The 18,401-nt window shown below is 33.4% G+C and overlaps 2 protein-coding genes across 4 annotated transcripts in view; one reads left to right on the top strand and one right to left on the bottom strand.

Annotated features, from left to right (window-relative positions):
• The window catches only part of IFT74 (intraflagellar transport 74), an 83,812-nt gene that overhangs the window by 50,770 nt on the left and 14,641 nt on the right, over positions 1-18,401 (bottom strand). For both annotated transcript variants that reach the window (XM_059142818.1, XM_059142817.1), the window contains exons 7-10: positions 14,218-14,277; positions 12,807-12,868; positions 1,727-1,865; positions 461-523 (exon numbers count right to left, since the gene is read on the bottom strand). In XM_059142818.1, the coding sequence (XP_058998801.1) occupies positions 461-523; positions 1,727-1,865; positions 12,807-12,868; positions 14,218-14,277 (324 nt within the window). The remainder of the gene's footprint in view (positions 1-460; positions 524-1,726; positions 1,866-12,806; positions 12,869-14,217; positions 14,278-18,401) is intronic.
• Positions 4,061-12,697, top strand: LRRC19 (leucine rich repeat containing 19). 2 transcript variants are annotated; one of them, XM_059142821.1, is made up of 5 exons: positions 4,061-4,174; positions 5,030-5,119; positions 6,934-7,447; positions 8,111-8,296; positions 8,784-12,697. In XM_059142821.1, exons 2-5 carry the CDS (start codon positions 5,039-5,041, stop codon positions 9,107-9,109), a joined length of 1,107 nt encoding a protein of 368 aa, XP_058998804.1. In that variant the 5' UTR covers positions 4,061-4,174; positions 5,030-5,038; the 3' UTR covers positions 9,110-12,697. The 2 variants fall into 2 exon arrangements, with proteins under 2 accessions (XP_058998804.1, XP_058998805.1); XM_059142822.1 differs by having other exon boundaries at positions 4,073-4,168.

An 18,401-nucleotide genomic window follows, 5' to 3' on the forward strand; every position in this document is an offset into this window, starting at 1 on the left:
TCCTCTCTCTCTCTGCCTGCCTCTCTACCTACTTGTGATTTCTCTATGTCAAATAAATAAAATAAAATCTTAAAAAAAAAATAAATAAATAAATTACCGTTAGATTTTGCATGCCTCATCAGGGCAGAATGATTTTGTACACAGTAGGAACTCAATAACTGAATCTAATTTCTCTCTCCCTCTTCAATTCTTTTTAATCTCTTATTCATGTCTTTAAATTACCATTAGATTTCGCATGCCTCAGCAAGGTAGAATGATCCTGCACACAGTAGGTACTCAATAACTGAATCTAATTTCTTACCAAAGTAGGATATTTGTGGTGCTGAATGGGAAAAAAGTTATACCCCTCTTAGTAAACTACTAAATAAATACATACTTGAATGAGTTCCTTTAATATATTCAGCGGAATTATCTTTTGTAGGTGAGTAATATAAAAACCCTTATTTGATTTTATACTTACAGCTTCCAAGCTCTCTTTTTTCATGTTCAATGAGTCTAGTTGTTGCTGAAGTGTGTCTAACTCCTAAGAAAAAGGAAAAAAGTAAATATACATACAAGTAACATTTAGAATATGTTTGTTTCTTAGCTTTTCGTATATGGATGTGACAAAGTAAATTTTATAAACACATCCAACACTTGCTATTGACTAGAATTTATTAACATTATTTCTATCTCTGCCAGTTTCTTTCATTATTCCCCAAAACTTGTCATGATCTACCTTTAAAAAATACTTTATGAGCTTGTCAAAGGTAGCCAAACCTTTTCACAATGAATCATCACTGCCGTTTTGAAAATATCAGGAGCCCTCAAATTAATGATGTTATTGTTTAAAGTTATGATTTTTAACTTTGATTTTTTAAAACCATGTTTCCATATCTTTTGCCTAATTTCTTTTAGAGCCAAGACATATAGTAATTTATATGGCTCATTCCTACAGACAAGACTTTCAAGCTATTTACTTATTCAAAAACAACTGTGCAAGATTAACTGTATTTTGATGGTACTTCAGCATTTCTGTAATACCCTTTCTTCAGTGTTTCATTGTATCTTATGAATCCTGACTAAAATAGAAAGTTATATTAAATTGTCAATTAAGTAATATCTGAGAAACCAGAACTACATTCACTTTTGGAATTTATGGGGACTAATTCTCTGTTAACTGTTTAGTTAAGGGCTATCTTGGTATATAAGGGCACTAACTTGCAAATCTGAGTCACCATCATCACTGAATGTTGGGATAATTCTCAATAACCCCTCAGCAGGCTCCCAAATTGCTTATTTAAATACCACGATTAGGAGGCAAGAGCTATTCAAATTAAGGACAGAGAAGTAAAAGATGCATTGCTTATTAGGCAGGGAAGAAAGGAAGTAATTATCCCTATGGCACTGGTATCTGAGGTTTTTTTATTATTTCTATTAGTAGTTCATTTAAAAAGCAAGTGTTTTCATGTATCTGTATGACACGCAAAAGTGAAAGATGCATAGAAATGAACAAATACTAGAGTAATATTTGGTCATCATGCAGCATGAGAAAATGAATTTTCTATATTGTACTTCTCAAATTTAAATGTCCATCTATACAAATTATCTGGGGACCTTGTTAAATTAAGATGCTGATCAGTAGGTCTAGTCAAGTTCTCAGGGATGCCAATGCTGCTCATCTTCAGACTATATAGTAGCAAGACTGCTGTATCTTGTTGAGGAACAGGATAGCGATTAGTATTACCTGCAACAATTTCTCATTTGTGGTTTTCATTTCTATGTACTTGACTTGTTTTTCAGGAGACATGTTTCTGATAATGCCATCTGCTGCTTGTTTTTCCTGTTCAACTTCTTCTTCTACACTTCTAATTTGTTTTTCCTTCCTGAAATCAAAAGTATTCAACATTCCTCTTAATACATTGAGGGGAATAACATCAATTAATTTTACTCAGGTCACAGTCTCAACTAAATAGGGTAAAGTTATTTAACAGAGCTTGTAAATTCTTTTAGATGTATAAAAAATTATATTTGGAGAACAAAGTGGTAGATGCTAGAGGGAAGAGCATGGGGCATGGGCAAAAATGGGTGAAGGGGAGTAGGAGGTATAGGCTTCTAATTATGGAATGAAGAAGTCACAGGGATGAAAAGTACAGCATAGGTAATATAGTTAACGGTATTATAATAGTGCTGTATGATGATGGTAACTTGTGGTGAGCACTGCATAACATATAGAACTGTTGAATCACTTACGTTGTACACCTGAAATTTAAATTAACATTATGTGTCAACTATACCTCAAATAAAAATTAATAAGAAAATCCCTTATACTTCCAAAAAAAGAACTGTCCACATCAACAGAGACTTATTTTACATCTTTCTCTTCTCAGTTCCCAAATCCTTCTATTTCCCTACTATTCATTTTACTTTCTTGTAAGAAAACTCAAAGATTATCACAGAAAATCTTTAAAGCCTTGTACACATGAGGTGGTAGAGGAGGTATTTACACTTTGTCATACCCACAAGACAAAACAATTTTAGAACAGTGGTTTTCAAACATCTTGTAGCTATGGAATTCTTTAACCAAATGAAATCTTGTATTGTAGTTCACCATGTAAATGATATAAAGTAACACAGCTCTGACTGACCTAAGAGTAGTGCAATTTGATTTAAAAAAACATAACTTCAGATTAATAATATATCTTGCTTACCTACTTTAATTAAAATTGGTATTCCAAAAGTTATCAACTATATTTTAGTGGTGCAAAATAATAAGTCAGTGTCTCTGAAAATGTAACAGGAATATCACAAGTGAAATCATATAAGAGTAATAGTCACTAAATTAATTACAAATAATAACCATCTTTATCATATAATCACAAGAAATACCAGTGATAAGCCACTTATTACCTAAGCACAGTCAGTTATCAATAGGATAGAATTTTTCTCTAGAATTCTGAAAAAATTCTCTAAAATTTTGAAAAAAAGGAAAAGATGCTAGTTATCACATAAATACTTCAAGATTTACATATAAAAAGACTACTTGAAGATAAATGTTTATTCTCAATATCAAAATTTTGAGTTTCAAAATAGGAATATTCTACTTAATCTTCCACATGTAGTTATCAACTACTACAGTTTTCACAATCACTCTCTAAGCCCTACAAGTTCATGTATTCCCCACATACTTTTTACACTGCCAGAATAAAGTAATCTACATTCAGAAATTTTTCTACAAACATCTCTTAATAACTTAATAAAAGATGTACAAAATCAAACAAACAACATGAAATTTCTATTTATTTTTGTCTATTGGACAAGGAGTAATATCTTCACTTTGAACTTAAATTATTATCATTTAACAAATGTGTTTGCTGCTGGATTTATATGGGTTTATGGGCTTAGAACTTTCAAGTAGGAAAGGTCATCAATTTCAATCTCTTTGTTTCATAAATTAAGGATATTGAGGCTCAAGGGAGTTAATCTTTTGGAACTAACTCATTCTGAATTCCATGATTATTTACTATCAACAATGAATCTTAACCATGTTTTTGCCTGATACACCTGTTTACTGTAGTTACACAGGAGCTAGTGTTGTACCGTATTCCATTTAACAGAAGGGCAGCTGCAGCACAAGGAAGGTAACTCATTTTTTGAAGGCCACAATATGGCCAGCATTAGGTCTTTTGATCCTTTGAGCACTTTGCTCCTATTACAACTCGGCAATAAAACCACCAATGACAGGTCATAAAAATGAATAAACAAAGTTGAAATGGGAATACAAAACTCACTATCTTTTCAACTTGAATCTTTTTAAACACGAAATACCTTTAGGACTAACCTTAAATCACGTTAACCATGTATTTTTCCAAGTACGCATTTTCAATATTATATACTTTAACTTGCAAAGTAAATTTGCTAATATTTACATTTTTCAAGAGTAATTAAGAAACACAAATGTTAAGCAAAGCACTTTACTTGTTATGCCAAAAAAGTCAAAGATGACTAAGAAATTACTCTTCTAGTCAATCTTTTGCTAAGGAAGTCTAGCTTTTTTTTTACATCACGTGTTCATTGGGTACAAAGGTTAAAGCATAGTGAAATGCAACCATATGACATACTTTTTTTTAATGGTGCAGAAGAAACAGAATAGATTCCTTAGCACACAAGTCTCAGAGAAAAGAAACAGGTAAAGGTAAGATTCCATATATTTACAGGTTTGATGGTTGCTGGTGAGTTTTAAAAAAACAAACCATATTTAGGCTTATTAATCTATAAAAATCTTTAATATGTGGCATAAGAGCAAAAAATATAATTATATCTTCATATGATCTACCTTAGAAATATAAACATGGGATGTGGCCAAAAAATCTTTTCCAAATAAATTTATAATGTAATATCATTAATTTTCTTTTGGGGGAAAAAAGGTTTCATCTAATCAAATTTATAAGATCTTTTTATTCTGAAATGTGCTAATCACAGAGCATTCTGAAAGTGACATTAATGTAAAAGCAAATTTACAAGGTGAAAAAAGACGAAAATTATAAGTAACTATGTATGGAGAATGAAGAGATAGAAAGCATACACTTGATGATTGAAGATGACGGTAGGGAATGTTTGAAAAAGAGCTGATGGCTTTCATCTCCACAGTTTTAAGTCAACAGATTATACTAATAGACAATATCTAAAAATGAAAAACCATAAAATAGCAATTTAAGCATATACTTAAACATGTACATATACATAAATATATAGTCCTAACTTTCTTTCACGCACATATATTAAAATTTTAAAATATATAACCACTTCACTTGTTTCAAAGTTCATTTCAATTGATCCAGGAACTAATGAGACATTCAAAAAACACTTTCATTTGCCAGGAACTTTCCAGTTTAAGATTAGAGTGTGGGGAGGGTGATAGAATATGTACTTGTTTCACATTTCATATGTTTTAAGAAAAAATGGATTTAAAAGAAGAAAAAAGGAAATTAAAATATTCTCAATATAAAGTTCTTCTCTATTGAGACGAAAATACTCTGTTTTCTAACAGGCCTGCGATATGAAAACTACATGCATCACAACCTTGTTTTGGCCCCTCTCTATGCTATTATTATCAGACGAAAGCCAGTCTTCTAAAATAGTAAGTTTTTACAATCAAGGTGGTGAAAATATTTTCAAAGGTATACTGGGGCGCCTGGGTGGTTCAGCAGGTTAAGACCTCTGCCTTCGGCTCAGGTCATGATCCCAGGGTCCTGGGATCAAGCCCCCCATCGGGCTCTCTGCTCAGCCTTCTTCCTCCCTCTCTCTCTCTCTGCCTGCCTCTCTGCCTACTTGTGATCTCTGTCAAAAAAAAAAAAAAAAAAAGTATACTTTATGTACATTTAGTAAAATATGCCAAGGCAATTAAAGCAAAAAAAAAAAAAATACCTGAACTATCATAACTAATTGGTTAGCTATATATATTCAAAATCTGTGGTATGTGAGCTAGATTCTAATTTGACAAATGCAGTCTTCATTTTATTTAAACTAAATTCTTTAACGGCTAAAGAAGTCTGTAAATTTTCACTATAAAATCTGAGACTAGTTTCAGGATATAAATACCAGTCTTTTATGTTTTATTTATTTTTATAAGTAATCTCTGTGCCCAAAAAGGGGCTCAAACTTAGTACCCCGAGGCCAGGAGTCATACATTCTACCAACCAAGCCAGGCAGGCACCCCTAAACACCACTTTTTAAAATGTAGGGAGTTGGGGCACCTGGGTGGCTCAGTGGGTTAAGCTTCTGCCTTTGGCTCGGGTCATGGTCTCAGGGTCCTGGAATCAAGCTTCTGAGATCAAGCTCCCCATCAGGCTCCCTGCTGCCTGACTTGGCCTGCTTGTGATTTCTGTCATATAAATAAATAAAATGTTTAAAAAAAATAAAATGTAGGAAGTGTTTTTTAAAAATTACATATTTATGAAGAAAATTATTATTGTTACATTACTATTATTATGGGAAAATTATTGTTGTTGCATTACTATTATAACTATTATTATTATTATAGCATTACTATTTTCAGTAGTATTCAGGAGACCATACATCCTAATAAGAATATAGTATTGCATTACTATTATTATTATAAACAAAATAAATATTTTTTTGGATTTGCAGCCACATAAGAAAAGTACTCATGTTAGCTGGCACTTAAATTCATATGGTTCAATTTCCATTATAAAATAAATATTTCCTGGGGGGCACCTGGCTGGCTCAGCAAGTAGAGCATCTGATTCTTGATCTTGGGGTCATGAATTCAAGCCCCACATTGGCTATATGGATTACTTTTAAAAAATTAATATTTCTTTTTAAATACCAAACTTTGAGCTCTTATACAGTTATATATTGAGTATTACTTCTTATTTACTGTTGGTAGCTCTGATTTCTAAAAACAAATTTTAAAATAATTTCCTCATTATAAATCATATGCAAATGAAATACTATATAAGAGAATTATTTGTCATGTATTTCCACATATGTAATGAAATTATACCCACATTTTTTCAGTAGTGAGTATGTAGTAAGAAAAGATTATCTGTAAGATCAACTAGAATCTCTTTGCTCAGGTACAGGCATCAGAATTTCCTTAATCTTCAGTATTTCATCCCAATGAAGAAATAAAAGCATTTGCTTTACTTTTTTTTTTTACACTATAACATCAAAATATTAGAGAGGAAATGTTTTTCTAAAACTATTTTCTTCCAGGGGTGTCTGGTGGCTTAGTCAGTTGAGGATCCAACTATTGATTTTAGCTCAAGTCATGAACACAGAATTGTGAGATCTTCCTCTTCCTTTACCCCTCCCCGCCTAAAAAGAAAACAAAAATATCTCCTTCCAATATCTAATTGCCTGCATATAAAAATTTGGAAAATTCTGTTAATATTTTTCCTAACTAATGCATTTGTATTTTTTCTTTTTTAGGAAGTCAAATGTAATTTCACCGAAAATAATTATTCTTTGATTCCAACAGATATCAATAAAAATGTTACTATACTTGATCTCAGTTATAACCAAATTACTTTGAATATTATAGACACTAGGGTTCTACAAACATATTTTTTACTCACTGAACTCTATCTGACTGAGAACAATGTTACTATGTTATATAATAATGGCTTTGGTAACCTCTCCAATCTAGAAATTTTAAATATCTGTAGAAACTCCATCCATGTAATTGAACAGGGTGCATTCACGGGCTTAAATAAACTAAAACAGTTGTACCTCTGCCAAAACAAAATATTTCAACTGAATCCTGATGTATTTGTACCTCTAAAAAACCTGATACTTCTGAATCTGCAAGGCAATTTCATTGGCTATTTTGATGTACCACAACTGTTTCATCTGGAATTAATAATTTTATATGGAAATCCATGGAACTGTTCTTGCAGTCTACTGAATTTGCAGAACTGGTTGAACACATCAAATGTGACACTAGGTAAGCTATCATTATTTAATCAAAACAAAACTGTGATTGATTTTTTTATTGTCCCACCCCAGGAAAGTCTATCACTTCATGTTTTAAAGAAAAAGAAACTATTCCTGTTTAAGGGAAGCAGGAAGAAACAATGAAAAGTAATTGTTGAATAGATATTCTTCCTCTGCCTTTTAGGAAAAAAAAAGAAGAAAAGAAATTTAAATGATCTATATATGCAAAGATGAGACTGTAACTTCATGTATTAAGTTTATAGTTTGAATATGAATACATAAAAGTAATTTTTTTTCAGTATTTCCTTTGGTTAAGATATCTTGCCAGACAGTAGGTAAAAACAGGTGCCCTATTTCATTAACTGTAAACCTTGCTCTGCCTGAGATCAATTTTTGTCACAATCTTAATCATAACATCTTCACTAACACACACTAAACATAAACAGATACTGCATTTAAACCATATATATCATAAAATAACTTAATAAATAAGAAGGTGAATCTTTCCCTTCTTGTATTGCTAGGCAAATACAAAAGTTTCTTATAATCTGTAATAATGACAGGTAGGTATACCAAAAAATTCTAGGTAAAAATAATTATAAAATGCAATCCATAATAATTTATTAACAATAATAATCCTATTTCCATAATAAATGTTATTCTGATTTACCAGAAAATGAGAACATCACCACATGCACCTACCCAGATATCCTGAAGTTCTACAGTATCAAAACAGTACCTTATAATGCTGAGTGCTACTCAAAATTTCCTCCACCTATAAATGAAGATCTTTATAACCACCTTCAGTCCATTAGCAACTCAACATTTAATAGCTCTTTGAACAACTTAAAAAATTCAGGTAATGTACTGGTTTTGAATATTAATATTGCTGAAGGCAGTATACTAAATAAACTGAAGTAGTTCTCATTTTTCTAAATTTTAAATTTCTAGAAACAATGTAAAAGAACAGTTTCTCATCTCAACAGAAGATTTACAAAATACTAAGTTTCCAAACTAGGTTCTGCTAGTTACCATTCAAATGCCATTATGCAATTTATTTGAGTCTTAGTTTTGACCAATTAAGTATTTAACAAGTATAAATCAATAATATTCTTTTGTGAATTGATAAACAATACCTGCAAAGACAAGTAGTTATTTTGGAATAAAGGTATTTTTTTCAGCACACTTTGAAATAAGAATCTTGTGTTTTAGTAAACTGCTTAAAGAAAATTATGTTTATTTCTAATACCAATATTATGTAGTTATTAGGATATATGATTAATGATTATTTTATTTTTGTCAATTTAACAAAATCTCTTTCTCTCTCTCTCGTTATTCCAATTAAGAACATAAACTTGGAAAAAGCTGGGCTTTTCTGGTTGGTGTGGTGATCACTGTACTGATGACTTCATTCCTCATTTTTGCTGCTATCAAATGCCCAGTATGGTATAATTTTCTGCTTAGTTACAATCATCATCGCCTGGAAGAGCATGAAGCAGAAACCTATGAAGATGGTTTTACTGGAAATTCAAGTTCTCTTTCACAAGTCCCAGATACAAAATCTGAAGAAACTACAGTAATATTTGAAAAACTACATTCATTTGTGGTAGATGATGATGGGTTTATTGAAGACAAATATATAGATACTCATGAATTACATGAAGAAAATTAATTCCCTTAAATGCTTGATTTTTTTTAATAAATGTTATCAGTGTACTCACAATTTAGACATAAATGGAGATTAGGCATGTGATATACCAAACTGTGGCTAGTAGACTTTCATATTAATTGCAACACACAGGAAGATCATAAAATCATGTTTTTCTCATTGGTACTGAGCAAGTAGGTCCAAACATAGTAAATGGTATCCTCTGGTAAGCTTACAGGGACAATATTAAAATTACTATTTTCAGTAGTATTCAGGAGACCATACAACCTAATAAGGAAAAGACTTATTAAATTATTTATTAAAATGAACTGATTCTAATATTGGCCCACATATTTGATATAATATATATTAAGTTATAATAAACTTTTATTGAATAGAATCAGTAAAAAATAAAGTTTTTTTAAAGTCTGCCTCTCTCAAATAAATAAATAAAATCTCTAGAAAAAATTTCTTAAAAATTAAAGGTTTTGGATTTGTCAAAGTGAAATGCTTACAACACACCAAGATTCATTTTATACTCATAGAATGAATTCATGGAATTGGAACGTACTTTTTTAAATGCTTTCTGAATTAGCCCAATAAATTTCCTAAAAATTTAATACCAACTTAAAGCACAGGTACAATGTCCAAGCACAATTCCTAATAAGTTACTACGGACTTGAAAAAAAAAAGGTACTACTGCTTTCAGTTATAAAGACCATCACCATAATGCATGATTGTCATAACTGAATAGTATGATAAATTCCAAAGTGAGTATCAGAAGTCTCCACAAATCTTGTTTTTCAAAACCTGTATTTCTGCCTCTCTTTGGAAGAGTTCTAGTCATATGAGTCTGTGCTGGGGCAGAGGAATCTTCAGTTGGTCCATGGACAAATGTTTGGGATCCTGTAGATAGAGCAATGTTTCCCAAATTGTTTTCTAAAATATTAATTTCCAGGGAAATGCTCAGAAATATTTATAGGGGAGGGGAGCCTGGGTGGCTCAGTGGTTAAAGCCTCTGCCTTCAGCTCAGGTCATGGTCTCAGGATCCTGGGATCGAGTCCGCATTGGGCTCTCTGCTCAGCAGGGAGCCTGCCTCCTCCTCCTCTCTCTCTCTGCCTGCCTCTGCCTACTTGTGATCTGTCTGTCAAAAAAAAAAAAAAAAAAAAAAAAGAAATATTTATAGGGGAAAAAAAACAGTACATGGTCAAAGTACTATGCAATTACTATAGGAAATACTGAGTTTAAACAAAGTGAAACAAGAGTCTTTACTATAGGACTTAATTCAAGACTCTAAAAAGCTGAAATGTTTTCTGCTCTTTAAGAACCAAGTATTAAGAATTTTCCAAACTTACTGGACAACAAAACCCTTTCTTTCAGGTACGTCTATAATGAGTTCATAATACAATAATGGTCCAAAAAACATAGTTTGGACAACAATGACCTTGAGACTGTTAAAAAGTCTAAAGCGAATTATTTACTAATTTCCTTATAACCAATTGGCTGTAATCATAATTTTAACAATGCAAATAGAGGTGGTTAAGAATTGTAATAAAAATCCACCATTTTTACCTTCCATAGGGGTGAAAAATTAAGTGCATGTATAACTGTTAGAGAAAAGAATATCTCTAAAACACTATAATAAAATATTATTATTTTATTATATATATTAATATCATATATAATAATATTATATAATATTATAAGCCTATTATTATATTATAAAAGCCTAAAACAGTCTTAAATTTATAATCTGTGAGTTATCTTTCTGAATGAAATATATATAAAACATATACATATAGTATTTATAAATCTGACCCGAGCATCATATAACTGCAGATAAGTGATGAAATAAATGAGGACCTTAACGTTCTAAACTCTGTTAGGTGTTCAACGGACTAGAGTTCCTTATTTACTTTTTAGGTAACTAAAGGAGTTATTTTATTGTATTGTAAATGATAAATATTTCCTAAATTAAAACCAGAAACCAGAACAGTAAAAAAGAAGTTTCCAAGTAAGAGCTTGGTCACCATGCATATGTAATTTTCTTCGTAAGTGGGAAGAGACTTCTGGTATTTACAATTTTTCAGGCAGCAGTTTATAGCAGTATTAAATGACAGATAAAGGAAAAAGAGGTTCCTTTGTTTTTAATCAACAAAAAAATTATATTAATCTTTCAAATGTTTTACCATTACATGTTAACATCTTATTCTTCATCAAATATTTATGTTATATGCATAAGTAACAGGACAGTGTATTTGGTGTCACAGAATTTAAGTAATTTTGATTAATTATTACCCTTGTTCTCAAAGAGATTAAGACTGATAAAATTCTGAGACTAAATATGTATGGGGTGGGAGTATATAAAATTCTATTTGCATAGAATCAGATAGTATTTAATTATGGCCAAAAATCAATGAAGAATAATTATGTTAACTACTGTAATTATCTGAATATTTATGTCCCTCCAAAATGTGTGTTGCAATCCCAGCCCCCAAAGGTAATGGCATTATAAGGTACAATCTTTGGGAAGTGATTAGGTAATTAGAGTGGAGCCCTCACAAACAGGATTGGTGCCCTTATAAAAGAGATCCCACAGGCTTGCCTGGGTGGCCCAGTCATAAGTGTCTGCCTCCGCCTCACATCATGATCCCAGGGTCCTGGGATCCAGCTCTGTATCAGGCTCCCTGCTCAACAGGAAGCCTGATTCTCCCTCTCCCACTTCCCCTGCTTGTGTTCCTTCTCACTCTATGTCAAATAAATTTTAAAAAAAGAAAAAGAAAAAAAAGATGTCACAGACCCCCTTCTACCATAGCAGTATATAGCAAGATATCTGGTATGAACAGGAAGAGAGATCTCACCAGAACAGGACCAAATTGCTGCCTTGAGCCCAGACTGCCCAGCCTCTAGAACTGTAAGCAATAAATTCCTGTTGTTTATAAGTTACCTAGTTTAGGGTATATTGTTATAGCAGCCCAAATGGACTAAAACAAGTTATCACATCTACCTATTACCTTTGCAGGCTTTTGTCACTGCCACACTTCCACTTATTACCAAAGTCAAAATTATTTGCTATTGGATCTTTAATGATGTTATATAAAAAGATGCATACACATATATGCATTAATATAACTTAATTAGAAGTTAAAAACTGAATAATGAAATAATGTAAATAGCTCACTATTGTTTTATTAGACTGGACCTTGAATCTCATAATTCAAACAAGTTAAAAAGCCCAGGATAAAGCTGTAAATGGTAGAGATGAAGATGTTCTTACCCATCTTAGGTTCTGAACCTACTTGAAATAGGAATTTTATTTATCTAGTCTATGTATTAATTTTATTTATCCAGATTTAGGTACTTAACGATAAATGATAGTAATTTTATTTATCCAGGATTTGGGTGCTTAATGGTAAATGAAAACAACAGATGTGTAAACAATAGAATTTGTACTGCAAATATTCAACTTTTTAAAATAAAATACAAGGGAAGGGGCACCTCAGTGACTTGGTTGAGCTCTTGCTCTCAGCTCAAGGTTTGATCTCACAGTTAGGAGTTTGGGCCTGCACTGGGCTCCACACTGGGTGTGGAGCTTACTTAAGAAAAGAAAAATGCAAGAAAAAAAAAGCAAGAGAATTTATAAGGAAATAAATGACTTCAACACTAAACTGTCTAATTTAGCTCCTTAGAAGTGTTTGATTTCTAAATGGATTGTACTTACGCTTGTCTTTCAGTAAATATGATATCCATACTTTGTGTTTCTCGATCATTTTGAGCTTTAAGCTGAATGAAGAGTTAATGGAGAAGTTAGTGATAAAAAATTACTATTAAACTGAACTACTTCTTTAAAAGTTATTCTGGTCATGAACTAATTGAGAGATTATTATAATAATCCCAATGCCACATGCAAAGTTAAAAAAAAACAAAACAGTACTTATTTAATTAACAAACTATAACCCCCCAAAAAGGAAGTCTTTTTCACAGGCACTGTAATCTCACACCAAAAATATTAAGAATATCACTATTCTTTAGTGACCTATCAAATAATCCAATGTAAACTTCATTTATGTAAATAGAATTTCTGAAATTTTTGGATGTTCAATAGTTGATTAGTAGTATGTTGATTTTAGGCCAAACAAATGCAAGTTTCATCCTTAAACAGAATTTTACCTGAGTACTACTAATTGACTCTACCTGTGCATACTCAACTTAGAATTTAGTTCTATCAGAAACAACTGACAGAACACATAAAGAAGTTTCCACATTTTACATGTGGCATTAAAAATATATTTTTTAATTGGGAATTCTGCTGAGTTCCTAAGACTAATTTCACCAAATTATGTTTTTAGAATCCCAATTTAGAAAGAAAAGTCATTGTATAAATTCTATACTTTCACAGAATAGTCTGACTGTAAGTTTTAACCTAAATCATAAGCTATATAAAAATTGTATAAATTATAAATTATATAAACTACAGGCTCTATTTGTTATTTTCTTCCAAACGTTTGAATCAAAACAAGTCAGCTACTAATATTTTGTTTTAGACCAAAGAATCTAAGAACACTGAACACAAGTTCTCGTTTATCAATCAAAAAGTATTATATCTGGCATCATATGGTAACTATTTACTTTTCTTTCTTACTTATACAACTTTGTAAAGATGACATTGCATTTTCAGTGAGTACTCAGTTCCATTTGTACAAATATTAAACCAAAAGTATACCAAACTAATTTATATACAAGGAAATATAGATGAGACTCCCTAACTAATACTGTATGTGAGACCAGTTCAACCCAGCCTTGTACAAAGAAACTAAAGCATATATTAGGGAGATCTGATCAAGAGGAAGAGATTTAAAAAGCAACTGAAGGGATGCCTTGCTGGCTCAGTATAGCATGCAACTCTTAATCTTGGGTTTGTGAGTTCAAGCCCCATGTTGGGTGTAGAGGTTACTTAAAAATAAAATCTTTAATTAAAAAAAAAGAAAGCAACTGAGGAACCTCAACTGTAATAATGGAATTTAGGATCAGAATAATACCTAACTGTAAGGTGTGTAATTTCTAGATATATGCTTTGTATTGGAAGATTTGATCTATGTAAGTCTATTGCTTATACTTATAAATCTTCTTACCATGTTGTAATCATTCATTACTTCTTCCATTTCGGTATTGGTATTAAGTTTATCTACCAACTAAAAACAAAGATACAAAAAAAAACCACTTTAGTCTTTATAAATTTTCTCTATAATTCATAAATTGGTATTCAATCTTACAAACAATGTATAGTCATTTTAAGTGTTAATATTTCCAAGTATTGTATCTTCTAAGATAAAAACAAATATTGAGCTAAGTATACACTAAGCATTTGGCCAATAAATAAGTTACATTTTTAGGGTGGCAAAGTGAGCAGTAATAAACTACTCTCCCAAAGACCATACATTGAAGAGCTTTGCCTGCTTTGAAAAGATGTCTGACCTTAAAAGAAGTGTCTGAAGAAGACAAAAGTTTGGGAAACCTATGTCTGTCTGTCTCTTTTCCCCAGAAGAGAGGGTATTAACAGATTTATAAATTTATATCAGTGAAAATGCAAAATTTTCTTGGTCTTCTAAAAAATAAAAAATAAATAAAACCCAACACAGTAAGTAAGGCACCATCAGAACACCAGTAAGCTTATTTCGAAAAATCTGGCAATGACAGAAATAGCTAACTTATTTAACCTTGTGCCAAACATTATTCTGGGCCTGTTGAATGTATTACACATTTCACTTACTTTTAACAATTACTCCACAAAGAAGACACTACCCACGTTTTGCAGATAAAGAAATTCATCAAGTTGTGGAGCCAGAAACTGAACAGGAAGGCTACTAAAAGCTAACTATTTGGATATAACTGTTTCTAAAAGACTAAACTTTACTAACATACTATGTGTTAGTATATGCAATATTTCACTTCTGATATGAATAAGTGCTACTAAGACCTAACATTTGAAATCTTACTATACGTTAGGTATTGGCTAAATGTTTTCCCTCCATTAGGTATTAGTTCATTATCCTACAAACAACATGTTTTACACATTATTAATATTATTATATTAAGTAATTTACCTGATACATACAACTAAAAACGGCTTTTAACTAATGTATTTCATATTTTATAAAAAACTTCCTCATATTTAGAACAGAACATTTACTAAAAAAAAATGCACTAAATACTAGGCTCTACAAAATGTTCGTTATGGATTTTATATAGTCCAACATATCTGAGAATTACAATATTCCATAAACAGCAAAATGTAGGAGTACAATATAACAATATCAAGTAGATATAGCATAATTTACCTAGCCATTATGTTAGAATGTTTATTTTATATAACACTATTTTTTAATAGAAGTGAGATAAAAGTTACCCTATTTAAGTCCAAATGCCATTGCTGTCTAGAGGACCTACAGAGTTAGAAGGAAATTCTGACCCTAGATATTTTCATGAGGCTAAGATCACCCCAAAGACTGGGGCAATTATGAAGAAGGCCAAAGAGACTACTTCTTCAGGAAGTCCACACTGGGAAAAATACTTGGTGGAATCATATTTATATTACATACTCTATTTTGGCAGAAGGTAACCCCTGTATTTTGAATGGAACATAAGGATGGAGGTAATCTGTGTACTAAGTAGTTGAGTTTTTTAAAATTCATGATAACCACTCTCCATAGAAAAGCAAAGTGTTTTTTCAAAGAAATAAACTTCAGTACACAAAAAATTTTAGCTACTTTTAAAATTAATATTTTAATATTGTTAGGGAAAAAATACAGGTGTGTGCAGTACTTATAAGAAAATACATTTTTTTAAGACTGGAAGAATAGGGGTTAAGATGGTGAAGCAGTAGAAGGTCCCTATGCTTGCCTCATCCCTTGAACACACCTAGATAAATATGAAATCATTCTGAATACCCAAGAAATCGATCTGAGGACTGAGAGAAAAAAAAACTGCTATGAGGGAAAACAACTAGGGGAGAGAAGAAACCACACTCTGGAGGCAGGGCTCGTGGAGACATGATTTGTAGGGGAAGAGATTCATGGGTACTGTGGAGAGGAGGGAGCCCAGATCGTGGAAACAGGGGCATGGGGAAAAGGGAGAGACTGAGAGACAAAGAGAGAGAAAGGAGAGAGAGGGAGCAGCAAACAGAGGATCACATAACAAAAAGACTTCCCAAAACCACTGACCAGGAAAATGAGAGGAGCTGATTATCATGAGTTTTTATAATCAGCAGAGTTCAAAGACTGGAGTTTTAGAAGTCTGCACATGGTTGGTATGGAGCCTGGTAGGTGCTGTGGTACTCCTGTGGAGAAGGAGGGGAGAGGCCTGGGAGCAGACAGTGCAATCCAAGGATCCCGAGACGCACTAGGAGAGACATTTCCCCCTCCTTGACTGCACTTGGGAGAGATGGCATTGCCTCTCTGGGACAAAAGAGCTAGTGAGCACCAACTCCTTTCCCTGCACCTCAGCAGAGGCAGAGACACTTGATGAGGGTGGCTAACTTAGACACCTGCTCTTCACAGTGTTTAACTACAAACTCCACACCCTGTGTTTTAGTGCAACTGCCCTTTTGGGACAAACCAGCAACAGTACAAGCACGGGCAAAAAGACCAGAACAGGTCCACTCACACCAGGTCCCTACAGTTGAAAGTTTTTAAAATTGGGCAGCCTGCCTGGGATAGAACATAAGAGTACTGCACTGCGAGGAGGCGGCAGCTTGGACAGACAGGGTGATAGCACGGATCTGAGGGATGCATGGGACACACAAGGGGAGAATGTTCTTCTGTGAGGGCTTCCTGGACAGCACAGGGGTGAACTCCCCTCTCCATGAATGAGGGAGAGGGCTGGTGCCATTTTTCTCCCCTACCCATCAGCACGGATTGACTTCAGTGAGCAGCACAGGGCCAACAGTGGAGGTCTGAGAGCCTTACATCAAGCCCCGCCCCCTGTGCTCTGCAGGTTCTTCTTTACTAGGGCAAGTGTACCTGAGAACCAGGGCATCAGCCCCCTCCCCCAAAAGACCAGCAGAACACCCCTCCCCCCCAGCACACACCTAGTCTGATGACCAAAGAGAGCCACTCTAGTGGTAACAGTATCAGGCCCATTTTAATAAGCAGACCAGAGCACACCTAGTTAAAACCTGCCGCTCTGGCCAAAGTCCAAACACTCCCCACTGCAGGGAAGAAGAAACTCTGCAGAGGATGGACCTGAAGGAAAGAGCAGCCAAAACATAACAGCAGAGTGCATGCAGCATACACCAGAAACACTTGCTTAACCACTAAGCTCTGGACAGTACATGACTCCTTCTTAATAAAGCATTACTCTCAGAAGCAGGAAACATAACAGGCTCTTCTAACACACAAAAGAAGACAAAGACCTAGAATAAATACTGAAATGGGAGGAATTCATCCCAAAACAAAAAACAAGAAAAGGACATGGCCAGGGATCTAATCGAAACAGATATAAGTAATAAACCTGAGCCAGAATTTAAAGCAACAATCATAAGAATACTAGCTAGGTTTAAGGAAAACATTGAAGACACCAGGGAGTGCCTTACATTGATAAAAAAGACCTAAAAAATTAGTCATGCTAAAATAAAAAATGCTAAAACTGAGATGTAAAACCGAACAGATATGATGACCACAAGGATGGAAGAAGCAGAGGAATGAAAAAGTGATAAAGAAGATAAAATTAGGGATGCCTGGGTGGCTCAGTTGAGCATCTGCCTTCAGCTCAGGTCATGATCCCAGGGTTCTGGGATCAAGACCAACATCCAGCTCCCTGCTCAGTGGGGAGCCTGCTTCTCTCTCTCCCTCTCCTGCCACTCCTCCTGCTTGTGGTCTGTCTCTCTCTTTGTCAAATAAACAAATAAATAAAATTAAAAAAAAAAAAGAACTTATGGAAAATCAAGCTGAAAAGAAGAAGGAAAGAAAAATATTTAATCACGAATACAGACTTAGGGAACTCCACTATTCCTTAAAGCGTAATAACATTCTTTTTTTTTTTTAAGATTTTATTTATTAAAGAGTGACAGAGAGGGAGAGAAAGCATGTGCACACAAGCACAAGCAAGGGGAGCAACAGGCTGAGGGAGAAGCAGGCTCCCCACTGAGAAAGGAGCCTGATTCAGGACTCCATCCCAGGACCCTGGAATCATGACCTGAGCCGAAGGCAGATGCTTAGCTGACTGAGACATGTAGGCATCCCAAGATTTTATTTATTTGTCAGAGACAGAAAAAGAATAAGCAGGGGGAGAGGCAGGCAGAGGGGGAAGGAGGCTCCCT

This window comes from Mustela lutreola, chromosome 12 (genome assembly GCF_030435805.1).
Source record: "Mustela lutreola isolate mMusLut2 chromosome 12, mMusLut2.pri, whole genome shotgun sequence".
Taxonomy (NCBI): Eukaryota; Metazoa; Chordata; class Mammalia; order Carnivora; family Mustelidae; genus Mustela; species Mustela lutreola.